General features: G+C 35.9%; 1 protein-coding gene across 1 annotated transcript in view; it reads right to left on the bottom strand.

Annotated features, from left to right (window-relative positions):
• Window positions 1-24,226, bottom strand: part of LOC117224401 (peroxidase) — a 47,622-nt gene that overhangs the window by 15,931 nt on the left and 7,465 nt on the right. The window contains exons 2-4 of the mRNA XM_033477319.2: window positions 7,430-7,557; window positions 1,965-2,109; window positions 1,190-1,398 (exon numbers count right to left, since the gene is read on the bottom strand). Coding sequence (XP_033333210.2) covers window positions 1,190-1,398; window positions 1,965-2,109; window positions 7,430-7,553 — 478 coding nt within the window. The 5' untranslated portion in view covers window positions 7,554-7,557. The remainder of the gene's footprint in view (window positions 1-1,189; window positions 1,399-1,964; window positions 2,110-7,429; window positions 7,558-24,226) is intronic.

The raw sequence follows: 24,226 nt of genomic DNA, 5'->3' as shown, positions 1-24,226 counted from the left end.
TGTAACGAATGTCATCGGGTGCCGTTTATCTCTCTACTAAAGAAAGGCTCACTGAAGCGTACCACTCCGAGTTTGCTTACAATCTGTTACTCGAACTACTATTTCCTCAATCGTTTCTTACGCGAAGTTCAAGAAAAGTTTAACAAAAGGACTACGTGGTTTCGTTCTTCGTGCAATTTATTAACATTGTTAACGTTTCCTTGGACTCGTTTCAAAAAAATTTTAATAGACGTTGGAAAGTATTCGCCGACAAATATTTCATGGAACGCAGATCATTGTGCAAGCAAGAAACGTTGATTCACTTGCATCACGTTTAAGTTTCTAGGGATTTGTTGAATGTATACGAATGTAGCAATGTGAAAATTGTGTCGAATTATCATATTACCTTTGGTAACGCTTCAGAGTTTGCTGGCCGTTTGCTAAAGAGTCGACAGAGTTAGAAGATAGTTTGAAAGAAGTGATAGCATCGCTGTTAATTTAGTATAGCTTGGCATGCGTAAGAATGATTGTAAAAGACATCATGAAATAGAGACCAAAATGATAATACAAGTGCGACAGTATTAATGATCAAGATTAACGGTGAATGACTTTTGTAGGCGCACTCCTCGTCGAAAAGATAGCTCAAGTGTACACTTTTTAATTTCTCAGTAGCGCATGTATAGCACGAGCAATATCCAAACATTAGGAGACGTACGAAAAGAGACAATGTTAACGATGTGACGACAAATGGGTGGTGGTAGCGTAATGTTTGTAGCATTTAGGCGATCATTGGGGAGCGAGACGCGCGACGGGAATCAGGAGGCGTAGCTCTCGCGATCCCCATATTGCGTGCTGGTTAATTCCGAGCCCTGACTTAGGACGAAAGTATATCAAAAATCTGTATAAATCAGTGGCAAATCACATACTGCAGGTAATAGTAAACAAAGTACTGAAATAAATATTATCACTATTAAATAAGTATATCATATTCAATGAATAAAATTGCAGGTTTACGATATGTGTTCATTATTACTTCATTACTATACTGTTGCATTCGAAACCCTACGATGTGATTTATTTACAACGAATCGCATATCTCGAGCTCCTAATATTTGGACATTACTCGTTATTGAAGGAGAACTACACTCTTTTTGACGAGGAGTATATGTCACACCATTACTTTAGCCTTTAATGTGTACATAATACTTACCGTCGCCATAATTTGCGGGTAACAGCCGTCCATATCTCGTGTTTGCCATGCCCCACGTGGGATGATAAAGATTATTACAAGAACCGTCGTAAGATCTGTATCTCGAATCCAGGCAACCACGTGGATAGGTATCGCCACATCTAATTTCTTGATGAATGTTGCTCGTGAAATTTTGAGCGAAGTTAAAATTGTACAGGTACCTCTCGTTTCTGAAAAGAAGTCCGTTAGTACTACTGGCGCGATTTTTTAGCCATTGTCGCTATAAAAGTGTTTTTATGGAACAGATATGGAATTTATAGAATAGAAATTTAATTACGTACATTTAATTTATATACATTACGTAATTGATTAATAGATTTTATTTTCATTTCGATTTCAAACTTGAATATAAATATGTGAATATTTCATTATATAATTTATAATGTGACAAAAGTGTTCGTGAGCCTTTTAAAATGCAATAAATTTTTTAAAACTAGGCTAAACGACTGGAATATTTTTTAAATGACAGAAGAAGGACTTGTCTACTAGGCAATGTCTAAAATACTTTTTCAATTCTGCTATTGGAATGACAAAACAGATAGAAGGCTCACATCTTTCAGCTTTTTATCCGAGAGCCTATAAAGAAAATTTAAAAAATGCGTTTTGTATCGAATACTTTCTTAGTTGCGTACTAAAAGTTTATTTCACAAAAAAATTGTCAGGAATATATTTGATGAAATCTTCGAACACATTCAGAATTTAATAACATACAAAATTAAAGTCGCGTTATACTCACCTATTCGCTTTACTAGCCGTAAAACTTGGGAAAAAGCTGACACTTGGTGGCACCTTATAAGAGATGGAATGATAAGGATTCTGCAGAAAGGGTAAATTATACGAAGTCTCCGAGCCTTCTAAATCCGCAGGATCGTTCTTGGTTCCTGAAAAGTGGATAATAAAATCTATATATTCCGTTCAATTCATAGATGCAATATCGGACAAATGTTTCCGGACACCATTTAAAACGCAATCATTTTTGCAAAACTGAACTAAACGACTAGAATTTTTTTAGATGTAGTAGTCCACTAGACAATGACCTTGGTATGAACTGTGATGTCATCGATATGAAGTAATTTAAAGATCGCGAAAATCGTAATTTTGTTTCGATTTTTGGCACTCAGCTTTGTCAGCGAACGACTGCCAGAAATCTGTATTATTGCGCTTATAATCCCAAAATGCTGCATTATTGCACTCATAATCTCAAAATGCTGTATTATTGCGCATTAAACAATTTAAATGCCGCGTCATTCATGCGAGGATGGCGGAATTATTAGCTCAGATTTTAATATGAATTTTGACGCCGATCTGTAAAATCTTCCGAATTATATTATTCTTACGCAAAACGTAAGAATGTTGATAAAGTAGTTCCATGTACTTCATTCATGTATTAATTATAATTTAATGAAAGAAAATACTTTGATTTTATTAAATTTTTCAGGTTGCTGGCTTGGCAGTCACAGCGTTAACGGGATGTTAAGGGTGTCGCAAGCACCGAGTTGTTACAATCCGATCAAATTGCTAATTGAAAGCGTTGCCAATAACAGCTCGCCCGTCTGCATGATCAAATAGGGCGGAAAACAGGATATACCGGCAACGGATCTGGGCAAGTCATTCCGCAGCATGACGACACTCGACCACATGCAGCAAAAAGAACAAAGAACGTTGGTCCGCTTCTTGGACGGCTGGGTAGTTCTCCCTTGTGTGGCTTATTCATCGGGTCTAGTTCCATCAGATAGCTCACGTGCAGTGTTGCGTAAAATTTGCAGGGAAAGTATTTCAAGTGCCCTACTACTTTAAGTGTCATTCGAAAATTTTAAACAAATTCCCAAATCTAAATGTATTTAAACTTTGCATTGAAAATAGTATTTTAAATACTGTTTAACGACGAAATTGGATTTCTTTTTAACTAATTTATCGAATCTTTCGAATTGATGATACAATTAATTATGTACGTATTACGGACTATTATAATAGATTGCCGATTTCGATACATTTATCGAAATTATTATTATTAGTCTATGCTTAAGATATACGAATACATGCATATATACATGTTGTTCAATTATCGTAATAAATTGCTCATTTTATTCATGCTTGAAATTCCTAATATTTCGATGGCTACAAATAAATTTCGACGAATAAATGAACAGTCAGATCATTTAGCAACGGGGTTCAAATTTTGTGGATGAGTTTCGAGTCGAATAAATATTCCAAGGCATTCTCGATGTGTTTGCCCGATGTGAGTGACGTGGAAGGGTTAATTCCTTGCTTCCGCTTATGAACTTCGAATCATCTACGATCGTATAGAAGGCGATGAACAGTAATTTGATCGATTTCATGCATAATCTCCGAGTGGCCAGTTCTCTGATGAGACATAATTATCCTCTCCTTTCTACTCAATCCATTAATATAGGAATTTGCTGAGTAAAATCCTCGACTACATCATGGATTTTAGTTCGACTAGAAATGATCCAGGTCTGATCTCATTGCATTCTAACAATATTTTTTAAGTGGTTCATGAGCTCCTGATGGAGAATAGGGGTGTTTACTTCATCAATAGAGAGAGTTGTTGTCTTCTTAGCTCTAGAGTTCGCTCTTTTATTTCCGCTTATTGCTTGGTGGTAAATATTTTCGCTAAACAATTTCGTGAATACACTGAACACGGAAATTGAATTCTGGCCATTGGGAACCGGTCGCCAGATCAGTGCACCAGTTAGCTAAACGCGTTTCGGTCGCTCGTTCCCCTCACTATTATCCGAGAGGCATTTACCCGGAACCGCGCGGCGGTCGATACGTAAGTAGGATCATTCTAATCAGGACAAAGACGCAGGCCGTTTAATGCCACAGATACCCGTGATTGTGTTCTGCCGGGGTATCGGCAGAAGGACACCGCGGAGAATTTTCCCACGACGAAGGGCCTGATCGCGCAGTACACAGACACGCCGATTCGCAGCCGATTACTATCGCTAATACCGGCGGGCCCGTCGTCGGTGCATCGATGCGCTCTTTCCTTTTTCCTGTTTATCGCGCATACCATCGGATCGGCAAACGTTCGCCAAACATAACCCAGCCGTCGGGGATCCAATGTCGACGTAATAGATCGTGAAACAGGCTCCGCGCTCTACCGCGCCGATCCCTTTCACTGCTCTCGGAACGGTAAATGTTACACCAACGACAGATCCCATCGATGCAACCAGGCAACTATGTAAACGAACGGGTGATCGTGCGCGTTGCACTCCTGGCAAACCCCCGGACGAATTTCAATCGGGTCTACGGCATATCGTTTGGCGCGCTGCCAAATTACCGGTATTAATATTCAAGGTACGAGCGGCCCCGCCTGTCATATTCGAACTTTACGGCCGCCGTGTTGTTCTTCGAAAAGATTAACACTGAACTTGCCACTGTTCTGCACTCGAGTGGATCACGAATTAGATTGCACTGCGGATTTTACGCTTTCGCCGCGTCCGCGATCGATCAAGCTCGACACCTTAACTGCGCCTCGCGCGATTTTTATCGCGCGCCCGAGACAATAATCTACGAGAAAACACAGCTTTGCCGGGCTTTGTTGGGGATCTTTCGCTGCCGGATTTTTGGGTACGTGTTTTGACGATGTTTATAATGATGTGATTCTCTTCTTCACTTATTCAGAAAATCTCAGGAAATATTTATACGCGCGCGTGTTATATTTGATATTGAACTTGTCGAGCGTTGAAGATGTTCGTCACGCTTGGTTAAGTATGGCGAGTAACATTTCTTTGCTTAAAGATAATTGTAATCTTGTACCCTAAAGCACATAAACTAGAAGTTCCGGTGGTGAGTTGTTTCAATGGTAATACGTATATTTGAAATAAAAAAGAATTGCGTTATGCTTTTAATTGTTCGATCGTCAACCATTTTAATAGCGTCCGCGACAGCGAGTTGTATAGTTTTAGACGAGATAGTAGTCACATAGTGTTGTTAAAGTCAAGTTAATATTTGCCAATCACTATTTTTTCGTTTAATTCGATTATTTAATGTGAATATTGCCTACTGTTTTGCTCTTACAAATCAAATAACATTTAAGTTATTTCATAATAATTAATAATATAATTCAGGAAGTAAACTTTAAGTGAAATTTTACAGGAAAACCGCATAAAAAGCTCCATCCGATTGCATTTCACCAGAAATCGTATGAACATAAGAAATCGCACTTGTTAAATTAAAATTTCGCTAGGATCCACCTAATTATCCACACGTCGACAAGTAAAGCCCGAGCTCGCTTTATTCATTCGAGCAACAGTTAAGTTGATGTGACAATAAAACGAGTCGTAACTGCTTAGTTGCTGCAATTAAACAGTAGCCAGCGCGAATTACCATTTAAAGCGGCATGTTTTATTCAGGTAGCGATGCAGTTGCTGAAACAAAGTTGCAAATGCGCACCTGCCTTTATCTACCATCGCGGCAGGTCGGTAAATAAAATCGCCGGTTTACTTAATGGAACAAAAAATTGGCGAACGTAACGGGAAATCCAATAAATGTGAAAATACAGAGTTTTTCAATTACATTCGAAAGTTCGCTGATAAATTAGTAAATCCAGTTTACATGGGGAATTTTTGTTCCCGTCACCTTCCGAAACTAAACTCGTATTTCCACGCGTAGTGGGCGTACAACTTTTCTTCGACCACGTAACTTAAATACCGACACGTCACACGGACAAACATTTTCTAACTGGCGAACTGTACCCTGTTATTAACTTCCACTTGTTGCACAAGGAACCGATTGCCTTTGCTTCTTTCGGTTCGTGCTTCTGCCTGTTGCCCGTAATTGTTAATGCGGTGACCACATTCTGCGATCTATCAAATATTTGTTCGTATATTGCTCGAAATCGAATGACACTTTTCAACGCTTAACTTACCGTATCGGTCGATGTGATCAATTTCACATTTTCAAGTTCAAAATTAGTTCGTTCAGGTGATTGAGTTTATTAAGTTTATCGAGTTGAAATTACAAAGACCCTTCCGTGGGAAAGTATCGAATAACTTGTTTTAGCTAAAAATGTAGAAAAGTTTAAATAAATTCTGCCTTGTCATTCTTATGAAACCGCACGTGACTTTTAATGCTAAGTTTAGTATTTATTAGATCACTTTACCAGACCGATTAGGAAAACTATTTTATATTACTAGATGAAAATAGCAAAAATATATTTATTGAAACCTTTAGCGATTGTTATCATAATATATGCAAGTTTACGAACATGAAATATGAATTGATATAATTATTTATCATAGATTCTTTTAGTCCGAAAGAAAACATTATTTCAAACAAGTATTTCTAATATATCGAACTCCAACTTATATATAACAAATAAGTTATTTTCAAATATTCTTGTATGTAAAACTGAGAAATAAAATAATTCAGTAGAACAAGTTGAATATTTTTTTCTAATTGTTTATTAACCACGATCCAATGTAGTATGCATTTGTAGTATAACAAATGCCAAGGCAGCGTTCAAGAATCGAATCCTGTTGCAGTGGAACTCAAGGTTATCTTGCAACCTTCTCTTGAGCCGATCGATTTTTTATAGGACTATTTTAGTAACGCATTCTTTTCGAGGGTGCAATTAAATAACAGTAAAAATTGATTACGTCTACCGCCGCGCGAGTAAACTCTGTTTAAATGACTTGAAAGGCACAATAAACCAGCCGACTCATTTGCAAGAACATGGTTGCAACAGAAATATCGTTTTATGATCCGGAGTTTATATTTCTTTCGCTGAGGAATGCAAGTTTTTCAAACGCAAAGTAGAGCATAGACTACGACAAAAAATTCACGTCGACGCACAAACCTCTAATAAAGTAAATTTTTGTCGAATCTCGATTCCGTGATTGTGTCTTTTACTCTTGACTACACGTTGCAACTACACTACGTGTAGAATTTTATGCATTTATGAGGCGTGAACGTTGTAAAAAATTACAGTATACATACATGAGTTTTTAATTCACTGAAAGTGCAAATTTGCATAACTTTCTGCAATTTTGTTGCAATAACATTCGATAATACCAATGTATCGTAACAACGAGAAAGATAAAGAGAATTTAATTTATTTATATTTTCTGCATAATTGTGTTTATACCTTTTCGAAAACGCTGCTTCAGTTCGCAAGTTATAATGCTAACAATACGAGACTTTCGAAATTAAAATTTGTAAAATTGCCAATTTTACCTGATCTTGTGGCTCGCGTTTCACTGTCTCGACTAATTTTCTTGCCACCCGCTAAAACTCCTTGTCTTAGTATTAGGGTGGCGAAGATTATTGCCAAGATCCAGCGCGCTGTGCATTCCGTCATGTTTCTGAAACAAAAATTGCAACTCTTATCAATTTCAAAATATTTGCGATTTTATAACACGAGTTAAAGAAATTATTAAGTATTTATTCCACAATTTTTTCGAATGTTTTTGTTCAACAAATATTGGTAACATATTGGTAGTACATGTTGGGTTATGTAAATCTTGCTAACAAATGTTACATTGCAGTACACAAAATCGTTTCACATATCGGCAAAATGTGAAAGAAGGGTTAACGATACTATTGCAAAAATAGCAAACACAAATTCTATGTTGGTATGTATTAAGCTGAAAAGTTCCTTAAAAAAGAAAGAAAAGAGTAAACGTTGAAGGAGGACAAAACTTTGCTCGTTGGAGAACTAGATTAAACAACTAACTCCAACAATTAAATTCGATTGTCAGAGAGAGAGAGAGAGAGAGCAGCAGATAATCGCATAAGATCTATAACTACGTGAAACGATTATAAAAGAATAAATTTCAGTGAAAATGAACACTAACCGCCACAATTAATTGAGAACAATTCACGGTTTCACGTTCTTTTCGAGTTCCCTTTCTCTGGCGGTTCTGTAAATTATGTAAATTGCGGCGGGTCGCGCTATTAAAATTACAATGAAGTTATAAAAGAGCATTCCTCGCGGCTATCCGGCTGTCTTCGGGCTCGCCGGGTTTCTTTTTCCCTTGTGCTCCTTAAAAAATTGCTCCCGTTTCTCGGATAATAATCCGAAACGCGTTTCCTTTCCGAAACCGCGTAACTTTAACGGGCGAGTCCCATTCCGTCTCCAAATGATCCGAAGAAACTCATCTCGCCTAATTTGGTCAGTTCCAGGGTGGATTTCCCGGCTACCGGGCCACGCAACAATGTATCCATGGCACATTACGATCATTCCTCATCACGGGTCGACCAGTTCCGTCATACGTGACTTTACTTTATTCGTGCATTAGTCGAAATTGAAACAGAACGCGGAACAACGAAACTGGGACCATAAAACTGTCAGGCGGACTCGATCAGACCTGGGTGCAAATGTTTCAAAAGGTATTGTATAAATAGCTGATGAAATACTTTTGCTCGCATGAAATAATATTTCATGACTTATTTGATGTCGGACAGATAAGTTCATGGATTGTAAATGGTTTTCTTAATGTCGTGGTACAGAAAGTTATCAATTGAAATAGCATTTTCTTAGGATGTGCGGGAAATAATTATACGACATAGTATTTCATGCGTGTCTAAATTTTTATTAATCATTTGAAATTCTATTTTTTACGATTTGTATTTATGAGATAGAAAGTATCAGCACGTATTGTTTCGAAATATAAACTTTTTCGTATATTTCTTTTAATTAGTTAATATAATTGGAACATGCAGCATCTGTTTACTTTATGGAAGTAATGTGCACGAGTTTCATTTCACGCGCAATAAAGAAAATATTTATTTCAATTAAATATTTCAGGTTCATATTGTATAACATATATTTTAAATATGTATTATATATTTGTAAAATCAGTTAAGTATTTTAGCTAGTATTTCATTTAATACAGAGAGAGAGAGAGAGAGAGAGAGAGAGAGAGCGAGAGCGAGAGAGAGAGTAACAGATATAAAATTAGTCTGACAAAAGAATCCCCCTTACGTACTTGCGCAAGTGATAATAATGTTACGTAATATAATAAATGAGCATGAAGGCACGTGACAGAACTCAAAGTTGACATTTCATCGCCATTGTTACGGTAAATACTACGGAACGAGACGGCGTGACACGACACGCTGATTTTATAATAACGAACCACGAGAAACTCGACAAATGCAACTGGTGTGCAATGTGCAACGGCTCACGATTGCCTTCCGGTTGCATTTCACGAACTTTATTCGATAAGCGTTGCCGGTACACGCTGGTGAGCAAAAAGCTGCATATCTAATAAATGTATCCACGTAGACGTTCGTTTCTAGCGTGCACTTTATTAAAACTTCGTGTACAGAAAACGAATCCTTCTAATATCTTACATTAAATCGAACGGTTGACCCGTTTTTACCTTTATACGATACCTCCTTATGTCGTCGGATATATATATATATATATATATTTATCGTTTTAGTAATCTAAATTCTATTTGCAATTAGTGAACCAAAAATTGTATGCATTACATCATTTCTATAGATATCCAGCATTATTTCTGGATATTTTGTACCAACGAAAAATTCCTTTTCGTTATGATTGCAAACAGAAATTTGTTGTAGATAGTATAGATTACAATTTATATATCGAAAAATTAATTGCGATTGCTGGCGTTAAGAATACTTTTATTAGAACTCTTTAAAACATTAAAGAGAAGGTTAAAAGACAAGGTTTCACAAAATATGCTTAATGCCAATCGTTTTACAATCTTTCTCAATCAGTCTCTGCGAATTAACTTATCTTATCACTGCGTTTCAATGAACGTCTGTACAAAAAACCTAACGTGACCTGAAGGAGTACCCCAGAAAATATAGCAATAAAATTGACAATACCATAAACGATCCTAGGTATGCTCGGTTATATTTCTGCGAAAATGGTCCGCTGTTCGGGGTTTATGGAAAACAATGCATCGCAGCGCGAACAGTGAAACGATTAAACGGTTTACACAAGAACAAGAGACTCTTTAGCAGAATTATGACTTTCCTCGGTCGCTTTCCAACGAGGAAGCTTAGCGGGCGTTTTCACGTGCTAATTGGATATGCAACGGACCCGCGGCCGCGATCATTGCAATCGCGGCGTTGCACAAGCTTCTTTCCACTCGCGCGAAGGTTACGCGATTTTAACGGTTATAATCACACCGACTCAATCGGAACTGTTCCACGGGATATACACCGGCGCCCCTGAAAGATACACTTCCGATACTTCATGAAATTGCTTCAAGTTGGCCGGGAACTGCGCAAACATCAGCCATTAATTAGCGAAATCGTGGCGCGCGATCAAGCAGGAAGGGAGAACGCGAAAGCCGATCGTTGATTCATCGCCGCAGCGCGACGATATTGTGTAATAACTCTATCGGTGTTCCCAGACTTCGTCCCGAGGACCACGAAAAGCAGCTGCTTTTCCGACCGTGATATCGGTCGTGGAATTAGAAACGCGCGTTTACTCTTCGTAATATATGAACAAATTCGTTCAATAACAATTGTTACAGCTGATCCCCCCGTAATGCGACAATGTCTTATGCATTCTAGGAATTCGTGTTTCAAGAAATCGTGTCACACAAAAATTTTCCTCTGTTAACGCAAATAATATTACTGTTGTGTCCTTTTTTTTGTATTATACAGAATTAGTTTTTCGATGAGCAGACTGCGGATGTTTATGCAAATGCATATTTTTGTAGCAATGAGAACAGGGGGCAGAAATATGCTTTATAATTAGAGGATTCGAAAAATATATTTTTTATTTTGCACTGTTTGCATAATGCATATGTTTCGCTTGATCTATTGGTAAGCACTCGTATCGTAACTGGATAGTGTCGATGACAGTAATATGTAAATATAATACCGAGTATAGGCCACAACAAATCTCGTTTTCGCAACCTTGAGTTGCTAATTAAACGTTAGATGTAGCTGTTGGTATTTCGAATTCGAGTGGTTCAGTTTGATTATCGAAGCGATAACGTTCGCCCATTAAGCGATAAAGTTCATTCATTGAACACCTTAAACACCTTGCCGACCACGATTCAGAAATTAGAAACCACAGGTTCATCATTATAATAAATTAACGCTAGGTTCACGGGGTATATACGCTATGTTAAAATAATTGAAGTTATCTTAAGATTATTAAGATTTGTAATGATACATTAATTTATGGAGAATTTATTCAATAAAATTGTTTCTTTGGGTATATATTATGATAATAATCAGGTAATAAATTATCTGATACTTATGGTACATTTGCCAATTTTTTTACGAAAACTATAGGCTAGATTTGAATATATGGTCACACCAAATAATGTCTGAACATCCAATTTTCGAAAAACTGACGATATATAAATTGTTATAATTACGTAAGAATCAATCGAACAATAAAGAATCTAGGCTGATCTTAAAGATTGGACCTTCTATTTTTACAATCAATAATTCAATTTGTTCTAAAATATTTCTGCACAATACAGCAGGCAGAAAACCAGAGATACATTTCATCTCGAAAACTTTTTTCATAATTGCATCTGCTACAAAAAATGAACAGTAAATAAAGAAAATAAATATAATGCTAATATAATAATAATAAATAAATAAAATACTGCTAAATAGAAGGTAATTTAATTTTGTGTTTCAAATACTATCTTGTGCAGAATTTAATCAGCATTTTCAATTGGTCTCGCAAATGATGAAATACAGTGAATTAGTATCGGATTGTTCTTGCAAAATCATGAAATAATTTTTCAAGCGTTCCACCCACGCCAATTCGCCGAATGCAGTGTGTTCAAAAGGAATCGTCGAAAGCCCTTCGAATATATCTCTTGCTCGAGTGTAACTGGTCGGGCAGAGTCCTCGAATTCAACGGTGGCTAATAAGGGTGAAACAGTTGTCGTTGAAAACTCCCCGAGCATTTACCCGCGGAAAATTGTATCAACTTCATTAAGCGGAATGTACGAAAATATTCGGAGGCATCCACTCGCGGCGGGAACGATTGCACGGCCAGGAATCTTATGCTATAGCTACATGGACAGCGTTTCTGACGTAGAATTCACTTTCATTGCTTTACTTTCATTGCCACTCGCGTTCTGCCAGACATTGAACTGGTGTCACACTCGGTGCGCGTCGCGCAGGCGAAACACGACCGACTTCTGTTTTCTCACAGAAACTGCGGGAGCTCGTCTCGTTTGACTTCTCCGATTTTCTAGGCGTACTTGCAGTAGACCACGAAGCTTTTCGAACGCCGTTTAACATACTAAATACAGCGTCGACGACACTAATTTTTGACTAAATTTTGAAATTCGTTCTTTCGTTATTGTAATTTACTGAACAAATTGAGAACGTTATCAAGATTTTTGGAATACGAGAGAATGAAATTAACATTTCCTACGATAAATATTAACTAGCTAGTTTCGGTTTCATTGGTTAAATGACATGGAATAACTGCTTTAAAATTGGGCCAAACGATTTTAATTCCTTTCAGTTGTTAGAGGGACCTGTTTTTCTGGATAACGACTAAACAAATTCTTGCAATATTTGTAATTTTAGGGTAGTTTTTGGAATATCAGCAATATTTAGATCGTTCGGCTCAATGTTAATCCTTTGCACTCGAGTGGTGACTCTGAGGCACCATTAACATTGTTACATCACGTTCCAAGATAATTTTTATATTATAAAAGTCTAGACGTAAAAAATTGTTAAAAGTCTAATTGTTGTACGAGTCGCAAGACTATAAATTTCGTATGCGGAAAATGCACTTTGTCATATAAAATGGAAATACCATAAGTCAGAAAAATTAATTTAGATTTGCAGCTAAAATGACTTCGCGTGCAAAGGGTTAAAGAAGATATTCCGTTTCAAAAGACGTTCGAACACATTCGTGTCTCACTGTGCAAATCGATTCACTTAAACAATGTAAATCGAATAAGATTATTTTTGAGATCCGGAAAAATAGCGTACCACATTTATTTTTAACTTTTAAGATATATCGTAAATTCTTTTATTTTGCATTTTCGAGAGTAGAATACGCTTTCTTTTTTCATAGAAATGTGATATTTATTGAAATCTACAGAAGCATTTCGATACAGCCTCAGCGTTTGAATTGTTTTCTAGCGAGCAGTCTAGTTAACGTTTTTATATTCATAGTGATCATATTACGGATGATATTCTTCTGAGGTTTTCACTATTTTCTATTTCGTATTATCATTTTCCTCATAAATACATAAAGATGCCTAGTCTAATCATCGGTAATTTAGTTTCGAACGTTGCAGAATATATTTATCTATATGTGAGCAAATTTTACATGTGTAAATAGCCATATGTCATATGGAATCAAAAGCAGCGTGAACATATTCATGATCACGCACCACGGTCTTCAACGTAAATATTTATTGAACTCGTAGCTTTGAAATCGATTGCAACTTTGTTGACCCTCCGATTTTCGTATCGAAGCTTCGGTAACATATTTTCAAGGAATAGCGTTCGTAATTTATGTAAGAAAAGAAATTCGATTCCTTGAACCAGTTACACGAGTCTAATTTGAATTTCCCCAAGGAACAGCTTCGTATTCTTAGTAATTGCAAAATAAGGATTGCATCGACCGATACGTCTCATCATTTGCAAGTAATGAATAAATGAACGCATGTTTACGCTGAATGAATTTGTATTCTCGTTCATAAAAAATACGTTCTAGTTACGCTCTTCGATTAATATGGATGCTTTTCAAGTAATAAATGCGTACTGGAAATTCATCGATTTTTTTTCGAATCTTCATCGAATTTTAAATACAGTTAAATTGTACAGAGATTTCAATGTTTCCAAAAACGATCTTAATTGCTGAATTTATTTTTGTCTTCTGTTTTCAAAAATATGCAGCCTCGTCAAATTCGACAGTATCGTTAAATTCATCCTTGCTTTCTTCTCAATTTTAGTCGCAACGCTGATGATGATTGTACGCCACGCGAGAAAAATGTTCTCTTGATACTTTAATCGCGTTCTTCGTGAAACTATTTTTCCCGGCACTGCATTCGGTAGATCTCCGTAACACTTGGTCCGATTTAATTTGAAATTTCCACGAAAGAAATTGGGATCTTTACGAAGTGAAATGTAATTTGAAAAATTTAATAAGCTATCATTGTCTGATCTTCCAAAACTGCCGAATAATTTCCAGCTGCATTACAAGTAATATATTTTTGTTAAGTCAGCACACAACATTATCCTTTTGTACGTTTTAAACTCTTTCCACGATGAGAACAAACTGACAAGATTTCGCTGAACATTGAATTAGATAATGTTGCACAACTCGGCAGATTTTGTGATTTTAAGTGTTAAAAAGACTATTAAAATTGATTCGAGACGCAGCTCAACAGTCTAACAAGAAATCTTGCTTCTTGACTGATCCTTTACCAGTGATAAAAATAGATTCACCTATTTTTTAAGCTTTTAAAATTGCACACATGAACTCATGAATATTAGTAAATTTGTTAGTATTCGAACCCTTCAGATTTCCTTTAAAAATGCGGACTCGAGAGATAACTAGGAGCAGTTGCAAAATAAATGTACCGGTAAAAAATTGTCTCGAAAATATATTTGAAAATTAAAGAAACTTCTTTTATTTATTAACACAATGAATGAAAGTCTCCATAGCTTCAACAATTTTAAACTAAAAGATGTGGACCCGATTATTTTGACCGTCGCCGACGGTACGTTCAGCATGAAATAAAAGAGAAACAAGCGTCGGTTATTCTAAAACTGGCGAATATTTCGTCAGAAACAGGAGAACAGATTTTTCCGGCTTCCAACCGCAAAAAGTGTGCCGGACAATCGCGGAATCGGTCACGGAACGTCATTCGCAGCGACGGCGATATAGAATTCGTTCTAGCTGCAAACCTAACCAGTTCGCAAATTGGCTAGAGCCACCGGACACGTCCAATTGACTCAGAAAACGCGGGAAAAAATCCGTGGTTGCGACAACGTTTTCGGTCGCGGAAATGGTCGCGCGACATTGTTGTTAAACTGTTCCGAGAAACATGCTGTTCCTGCATGCCGAACAAGCCAATGGCATTTCGATGGTTTTCACGGAATCGATTAGCTGACAGTTTAAACGTCGTCGTCGTCGTCGGTATGATTCCAGCGTTGGGCGACAACAATTATTTTCAATGGCACAACGATTTTCGCGTTTGCCAGATGATAGACACGGTTAATTAGCAAGCCTCGCAGGTTTCCTTATTCGCTGTCGGGGCAAGGCGATCTATAATTAGTCACTTCATCGTCGAGTGCTGTATACAGGGGGTAAGAAGTGCTATTATCAGGGTAAACAAGCTCTCGTCGGTGTTAAACTTGTTAAGAGAACATAATTACGACTCGTAACATCGTATTATTACAGGATTGCGTTATTCACGGGGGAACAATGCTGATTAGACATCAGTCTCTCTGGATTCTTTGGTCTGAATCAGTGTGCGCGTGTATTGCGTGTGCTGATATGCGCCGTTGCTTCCGACATCGTCCAGGAATCTCGGGCAACCAGCTTTATCCAGGAGGATTAGGTGAATTAGGCATTAGTGTGAATTTCATTTAAACCGTGGATTGCAAATTTTATGTGCTCGAACGTGTTGCAACGTTCAACAGGTGAGTCTCGTACATTTTCATGCGCCTCGTGCCAATCTGAAAATCGTTTTTCTTCGTCACGTTTAGATTCTGAGGCAAATATTGATAGAGAGAGAGAGAGAGAGAGAGAGAGAGTGGTAGTTTTAATATTCAACACTTTTTGAGCTTCTCCTGTAAAATGTTATTATTCTGCTATTAAACTATTATCTTCGATTGAAGTTTTTTTTTTATTAACGCGATTGAAGTATTTGAAGCGGCTTCCGTTTTGTGATGAAACAGAAAAAGAAGAGTAAGTACAAATGAAATAGATTTAACAGGAAATCATATTTTCTTCTAATTATTACTACAGTGAAGCAGTAATAATATAATTTGCAAGTATTAACATTTTAATGATAAAATGAAAGATTAAATTTGAAGCTAATATATATTCTTGTTCACACAAAGTAAAGTTTATTGCTGCTGCACGCAGTCGATATTCATGTACTAATTTAACATGTAAAATTTACTAATTTATTCATGTAAAATTTAACTAATTTCTTTAGTTTTATCATCTGTGAGAATAGGATTGTAGCAAATTAATTATCTAATGCTATGAAATGCATTAAAATTAAATTAAACTGTCGTGTTGGAGACAATCATTTCGAGAATAATCATTTTGAAAGTAATCATTTTTCTTCCTTATAATCGTCTTTCCTTCAACTGACATTATTTAATCGCAATTTTAACACGTTCACTTCATCTGCACACGATTGGACTTCCAACGAAGACACACAGCGAGCAAGCGAGTTTAAACAAAATTATGTCAAATATGTAGACTAAGTTGTCGTTGTCAACGTGCCAATGAAACATCGTAAGTTTCCAGAGCACTTCGGCTAACACAAAGAATCACTTTTGTCGGCAGAAATTCGGTCTGAAGTACTTAAAGTTAAATCTCAATCCTCAAAGTTCCCGTGCTCCCTGTATTTTTCGCGTGTAACTTTATAACTAATTGACAGGTTGCAAAGCTCCGGTGATAAATGTTCATCACCATAAATTGCATAAGTTTCATAATGATTATCCGTTACTCTGCTTCGATACAGAGAATAAAAATAAAAATTCATAAAAATTGATTTTCTACCAAACGAATGACTCTTATGATACTCCAACGCTTATGCTTGTCGTGCACGATTCGTATTTCGTAATGGACATTGAATCTACTCTTAACATAGCGGCGCATTCGTTTCGAAGGCGCTATCAACTTTAAGGCGAGGTTCCACGCTTTTAGAAGTTCACTGAAGAAATATTTCTTTTATGGTCGATAAGGCGCCGTAATCTCACAAAGCTTTGTCGAGGAGAAATTTTTTGGGTTGGAAACCTCTTCTTGTTAATTACCGAGCTTGTCACTTCTTGATGGAATGGGCCACGTTACAATGCATCGTACAATGAGCCAAGTTGGTCCACGGGTATCAAAGTTTCACTCCGAGTCTCCAGTCGGTGAACCAACTTGGCCATTTCGGTTTAGTTGAAAATTAGATCCGCACATTAATATATACGACAATTTCGACAAACAGTTCTATTAACTTGTGCCAAGTTTTTGGATACTAAGACTTTTTGTGCAGTTCTCGATAATTCACTAATTAAATCAGAATGAATCAAACGTGATCGTTGACATGAAAAAATACTATTTGCTTTTCAACTAAAAATTTTAGTTGGAAGAGAAACTATTCGGATGTTATTTTGAAAAGAAATCATTGAGTTCTTTTTACACAAAGAATAGTCGTTTGAAAAGTCTTTATTATTTTTCAATTGAAATTATTACATTTATAATATCATTGGAAATGAATCCTTTGGCGATGAGGTCACTATTACGTGTGAAAAAGGTAACATAAAATTAAAGAATTGACGCTAGTGCGATTCGATCGGTTCGCACTTATTCGTGCCAACCGGTTCCTAGTATTCTTTTAGTTCATTGAACCGGTACCTTATCGTACTTAATTTTTATAGCAACATGTCATAAGTTCGGTTTCACTTATATTGGATACATTTCTATTACCATTTATAGCATATTTACAATATAAAATTCGAAAATGTGAGTTTTTGTTTGAATCTATGAATTCGAATCGATCAATTAGAATCTAACTGAGAAATAGGATTAATTTGGTGACCAAAATAAATAAAAAATAATAAAAAATATGTTTCGTCTTCACGTTTAAATTAAATAAAATATGTTTAACTTATTAATCCTTCTACAGATGAACTTGAGTCTATTGTGACCCAAAATATTCAAATACTCAATAGGCAATACTCAATTTCGGGTTAATGAACAACTAAAAGAATTAATATGTTTACAAGAAATACTTTGACAAATATGTTTCAGAAACTTTTTTAGATGAAACGGTCAATGGCTGTAAGCATTGCTATTTCATAGTTGTTTAAAAGATCTTCTCTCTCCACTAGATAAGAGCGTTTCCTACAATTTCCTAAAAAAGCGCACATAAATCGATTATGAACTTTTTGAATACTGCAACCATCCAACTGGTCAAAATAACAGGTTCCTGAATTTTTCTTCTACAAATCCTAATATTACAAAAATGTTTCTATCGAGAAATTTTCAGTTGTATCAAAATGCTCTGTACATCTGATAAAAATTCACACTCGCCTTTTCCAAAATTAAGATCTCCCATGAAACAATCTTTCATACATGAAAACATGCTTTTTGTTTAGAATAATTATTGTTTCGCATTCTATCATTTTCTCCAGACATACTGTGCGATTCGACGCAACGAGTTCAAACAAGTTGATGCAGTCAATCCGTATCAGAAGTCCGAGTTGGCGCGCGAGCGTTAATTAACATGTGCAACCGCATGGCAAAGTAGCCCAAATTCGAGGCTAATCCGTTGTCGGAATCTGTTTGCAACGTGTATTTTATCATTGCGTAACTAGGATTAGGATCGTAAATCCAGCGCCCGGCACTTTCACGATCGATGACGTATCCCCGATTCGCGGATGGCGGGATTTGCTGACGTAAAATTTGTCGTTTTGTAGCGCGAAGGAATGTACGTTACGTTACCTGCGCGATTCATTTTTACAACGAAAACAGACGGCCACGTTTCGCCTTCTGTGTGAATAATCGCGTGAAGTTACGCCGATCATCGATCCTGCCGTTTTCTACGCATCGGCCTATTCATCTTCCATGCCTCGGTCGCCGGCGAATGGAATATCCGGATCGATCTGTATCATTGAAACACTTTTCAAAGGCCAAGATTAGAAACGTGATCAACCATTGGATCGTCGCAAAATCGTCTTAATACGTTTCTGATTAGTGGACTACCAATCTTTATGCAAATTAAAAGTCAATTACATTGTGTTTGAATTACTTTGTAATTGTAATTACTTGATTAGTAATTCCGCACAACAGTTGCACAAATTGCATACCTATTTACAAATTCTTGTTACTAGCTTTTAACATCATGTTCTATTCGCCTGACCGTTTCATTTTTAATGTCTTCGCGAAATCGTATTTGAAATAAGTATATCATTTAGAAAAGTTAACGATCTATTCGCCAATAACTTCGGATTTTTCGTAACATGTAAAATGCACGTATCGTCTGAAAGGTTTAAACGCATCATTTAAAAGAGGGTTACGAACGAATATGGTTTCCGGTGTTTATTTTCATCTGAACACGAGCAACGGAAGGGTGTATTTTCATGGTATTATGATTTTCGATTACGGTAAGGGTAGAAACGTGGAGCGAACAGCATGAAAGATTTACGCGCATGGTGACGGAGAAACGAGAATCAAAAATGGCGCGACGATGGTTTTGTAAGTTACGTTGTGGAAATTTGAATCCCTTGAGATAATAAAAGTTCTGACGGATACATTAATGTGAATCACATCGTCAGTCTAATTTAAAATAATCCGTGTTAGGTTACGCAAGAGATCATTGCAACGTCAAAATCCGGCGCTGGAAACCGTTTCAATCTCTTCCTCGTGGAATTATATTGCAACATTGCTTATTGGCTAACCTAACATAATTATATTTTAAGAGGATTATAACACAGTGAACAGATGAATTGGAGAGCGAATTAAAGAATAAAATATTTCATACGTTACTTATTACGTTACTTCATCGGGATTTATGAGTCATTGCGTTAGAAAAATATTATGACAGAAGAAGAATTAAAGAGCGAATAAAAGAATAAAATATTTAATGCGTTACTTATTACGTTACTTCATCGGGATTTATGTGTCATTGCATTAGAAAAATATGATGGCATCATTATTTTAAATAATCCAAAAATCTGTGAAGGTTCTTAAATCCATACAAGTGAATAAAAAGAACAAGTTATCCACTTCGTGTAAAAATATGAAATTCGACAATGGGAAATTAAGTAATTATGAATACATAAAGAATAGAGCCCAAAGATGTACACACACTCTGCAATCCCGTTACATTATTATATTTAATATTTATAATTTATATTTAACATTTAATATTACATATTGTATTTAATACGTTACTTATTACGTTACTTCATCGGGATTTATGTGTCATTGCATTAGAAAAATATGATGGCATCATTATTTTAAATAATCCAAAAATCTGTGAAGGTTCTTAAATCCATACAAGTGAATAAAAAGAACAAATTATCCACCTCGTGTAAAAATATAAAATTCGACAATGGGAAATTAAGTAATTATGAATACATAAAGAATAGAGCCCAAAGATGTGCACACACTCTGCAATCCCGTTACATTATTAATAAAGTTGTCTCGTAAGTGGAACCATGAGAACCCTTTAGCTCCTCCGTTGGCTTTAGTAATGCCGAGCAATCTTCTTTACGTTGATTAAGTTAAATTTGTGTACTATTGGGAGTAGTTTCGTTTCACGCTTCCTGTAAACAAGTTCTCAGAGATTGATTGCAGTACTTCATGCTTCTGTTGCAAATTCAAGCAAATTAGTCTACCCTGCACAAGACGTTCCATGTAAGTCGTCCACGCGACCATTTTTCAGATTTTCTGCATAATCACTAGACTGTAGATTTTTGTGCAATATAAAAATTGACGAAGTTAATTGTAAGAAACGTAGATCAGATAAAAATATCTTTTCTCTTTTAACGATTTCAATAAGATATATATAATATAAAAATATTTTCAAACTCTCTTCTACTGTCTTCACGGTTTTGTTTTGCATTTTCGTCAAAAATGCATAAAATTCGCAGTCTAATAATTACGAGACGCGCTTCATTTCGTCTGGGCATTTTTTTGTGTAGCTGTCTCAGCTCCTTCGTATAGCTTGTATAATACCATTATCTCTTCACGTAGTAACAAGCAGTTAAATTTTCTTAATTTCTTTCTAATTTTGACAGAATTTATGTACACATACTTTATAATAATATATTAATATTTTATAAAAATATTTCCAGACGATATATAGCTTCGTTTCAAAAAACAATGTTCATGCTTATTGTATCATCACTCCATCCAGCTGAAAAAATATTATCTGGTGAAACGTGTAGAACTTCAAAAGTTATTTATCGTTCGTTTCAAACATTTTTTTCTGTATTATCAAAAAGAACACACGTAGGTATTTCTAAATGTTTACAATTCTGTGGCTTTGTGCATTTGTGATTTATAAGATCATTTTCGTCCGAATGTTTCTCATGAACGTCAACGTTTCAACGAGAACGTGCATTCCTAATTTATTTCGACAAGATTGATATACACGATGCTTCGACGGGTGTACGTAAACTTTCGTGACTGAATGTAAATTGTCTCATTATTTTGTCGACGTGCTCAGAGGTGGATAAAATTTGGAAAAAAATTTTTTTAACGTTAGCGAATGTAGTAGACCGCGCGCAGCTCGGGTAAAAATGTATTTTTAATAGAACTCCGTGTTTCGACAACTAAAATATTGATAATTTACCAAATCGTTGTAGGCTCGGATAAAAAAATTAAAAAGCGAGAGTCTTATATTTTGTTTTGTTATTCTAAGTAATGGCAAAATAGTAGCACAATAATTTAGCCATTGTCTAGTATACTAGTCCCTCTATCACCTAAGAAAAAAATTCAAATCGTTTATCCTAGTTTTAAAGAAGTTATTGCGTTTTAAAAAGTGTCCGAATATTAACGAGAGACACCGTAAGTGTCAAGGTTATTTTATAATTGCAAGTGTTGTAATTATAATTATAAGTGTCAGAAGCTGAAGGATGATTTTACGTCACGAAATCATAGAGTAAACAAACTGTACGAACTCTTTATTAGAAAAGTCCACGTTAATCAGGCTCGCGTAACGCGTACGTACATTACGTAAATCATCGGATCAAGGACGTTGAATTTCCTTAATGATGGCGGCGTTTCATGCGTGACTCAAAGAAATGAAAATTCACGGGCATAATAGACGGAGAAAGTACCTGGTCGCGTGTGTAGCTGGAGCCCACTCGCGGAAAGTCGATTACTATCTCCTGAATGCAGATAATTAAGCCAGTTTTTACCACGGATACAGAAATCCGTGCGCCGGAAGTCAATTAACCTAATTGAAGTGCGTTAAACATGATTGAATGATTGCTGAAATGATATTTCCTAAATTCGTTCTACCGTTCCGGTTGTAACATTACCGGTGATATTTCTTCTCAATTATAACTAGAACCTCTTTAACCGGTTAGCTGGTTTGTAATCTCTTTAAAAAATGTCGATCTAAAATGTGTCGCAACAATTAAACGATAATAGTTATATATATTTTTGTATTTGATCGTTTTATTTCGTTTTGGCCGGCAAATATTATACGAATATGCTTCAGTTTTCATTGAAATTGCAAATTAAATAGCAAGTTGAATATTTTTTCTTCGTCAGCCAAATATTTCTTCGTGACGAGTATACTCGTCAAAAACAGCTAATTGGTTAATCGCGAGCAAGCTTCCGCTATATTTTCAAAGAGCTTTGTTTTATCGTGTTGTAGAGAAAATTCTGGTATGGATGAGAAGAGAGAGAGAGAGAGAAAGAAATAAACGAGGTTCGATGAGCTATAGTATTAATTGCTATTAAAACTCGCATTTTTTTTATATAATGAATGGGATATCCATTATTAACATTACCGCAATCTGTAGGGTACACACTTGCACATGTTTTCTTGATATTCTTATTTTAGATATTTATCGAAATTATGCGAAAAAACTTATCGACATCAACAAACGAAGATTTTCAATTTACTGGCACCGAAAAAGCTGATTATTAATACCGATTTCTAAAAGTATTTTCAATTGTATATTGCCACGAAGAGTTGCTTAAAGCTCCGTTTCGACCGAATGAATTCTCTTAAAGAATTGTTTAAAGTTACCGTAAATCGTCAATTCTTTTATCCAATTTGTACAGCGTCAAACGACATCGGTATTCCGGAGTTTCCGTATAATTCAGAATATGCGAAACGTTAGTGGAATTCATTTTACGATTACTCACCAAATATGCATACATATGCATACAAAGGTCTGCTTAATCAATATCAGTTGTATTTGTATTTCAATGTTTAGATTTCAAGAGCAATATTGCGACGTTCAGAATTAAATTGCAACTTATGTGTCTGTGCATTGCGTGATTTAACAGTAAAACTTCGTAACACATGATTCATTGATCATGAATCTTAAAACCTATTGAGAACAAGTTCTGTACCCTCGATGTTTGTGTTTTTCAAATGATACAAACATTCGTTAATTTCAATCGTTCAATCGTTGATTTCAAATAGCCCCATGTAGGTCGCAATTGAATAAAATAATAGCAATTAATATCGCTATATTTCCGTCAGAAGCAACTGCTTCTATTTTTGAAGCGATTACAATGAATTCTTTCCAATTGTTCCTCAGCTTCTTGACAAAAGTGGACAATTTGGGAAGAGGAGATACGATTATTCGAGCCTCGCTGCTCGTTTTTATAGTCATTGACAATCGAACCGCGATATAAAACGAACCGCGTGACTAGAATAATCGTATCTCCTCTTCCCAAATTGTCCACTTTTATTTACCAGTTGATGGACAATTGGAGAGAATGCACTGTATTAGGACAATCTCGGTTAGAATCGAAACACGACAGCGCAGATTCGATTAGATCGCGCTGCAAAAAATTGCGGAATAACCGTTTAAGCAATAGCTTCAACCGTCAAAAGATGTGTGATTCACGTAGATATAAATCGCTGATATGAACACACTTGATTATAAACATCGAGTGCGTGCGTGCTCTTTTTTTTTATATTTCCTCTATTAAGTCGATTACGAACTGGAAAATAGTACTAAAAGTGAAAGTTTACATGACTGTCGGCATGATAAAATATACATAAATTGCGCCACGCATTCGGTAGATCTTTGATTCACAGTAATAAGATAAACAATTTTATTGTAGCATCAGTTATTTCTAATGACTAATTTTAGCATTATTTATGCAAGAGCATACTC

This window comes from Megalopta genalis, chromosome 13, assembly GCF_051020955.1.
Source record: "Megalopta genalis isolate 19385.01 chromosome 13, iyMegGena1_principal, whole genome shotgun sequence".
Lineage (NCBI taxonomy): Eukaryota > Metazoa > Arthropoda > Insecta > Hymenoptera > Halictidae > Megalopta > Megalopta genalis.
This window is presented reverse-complemented; position numbering and strand designations above follow the sequence as displayed.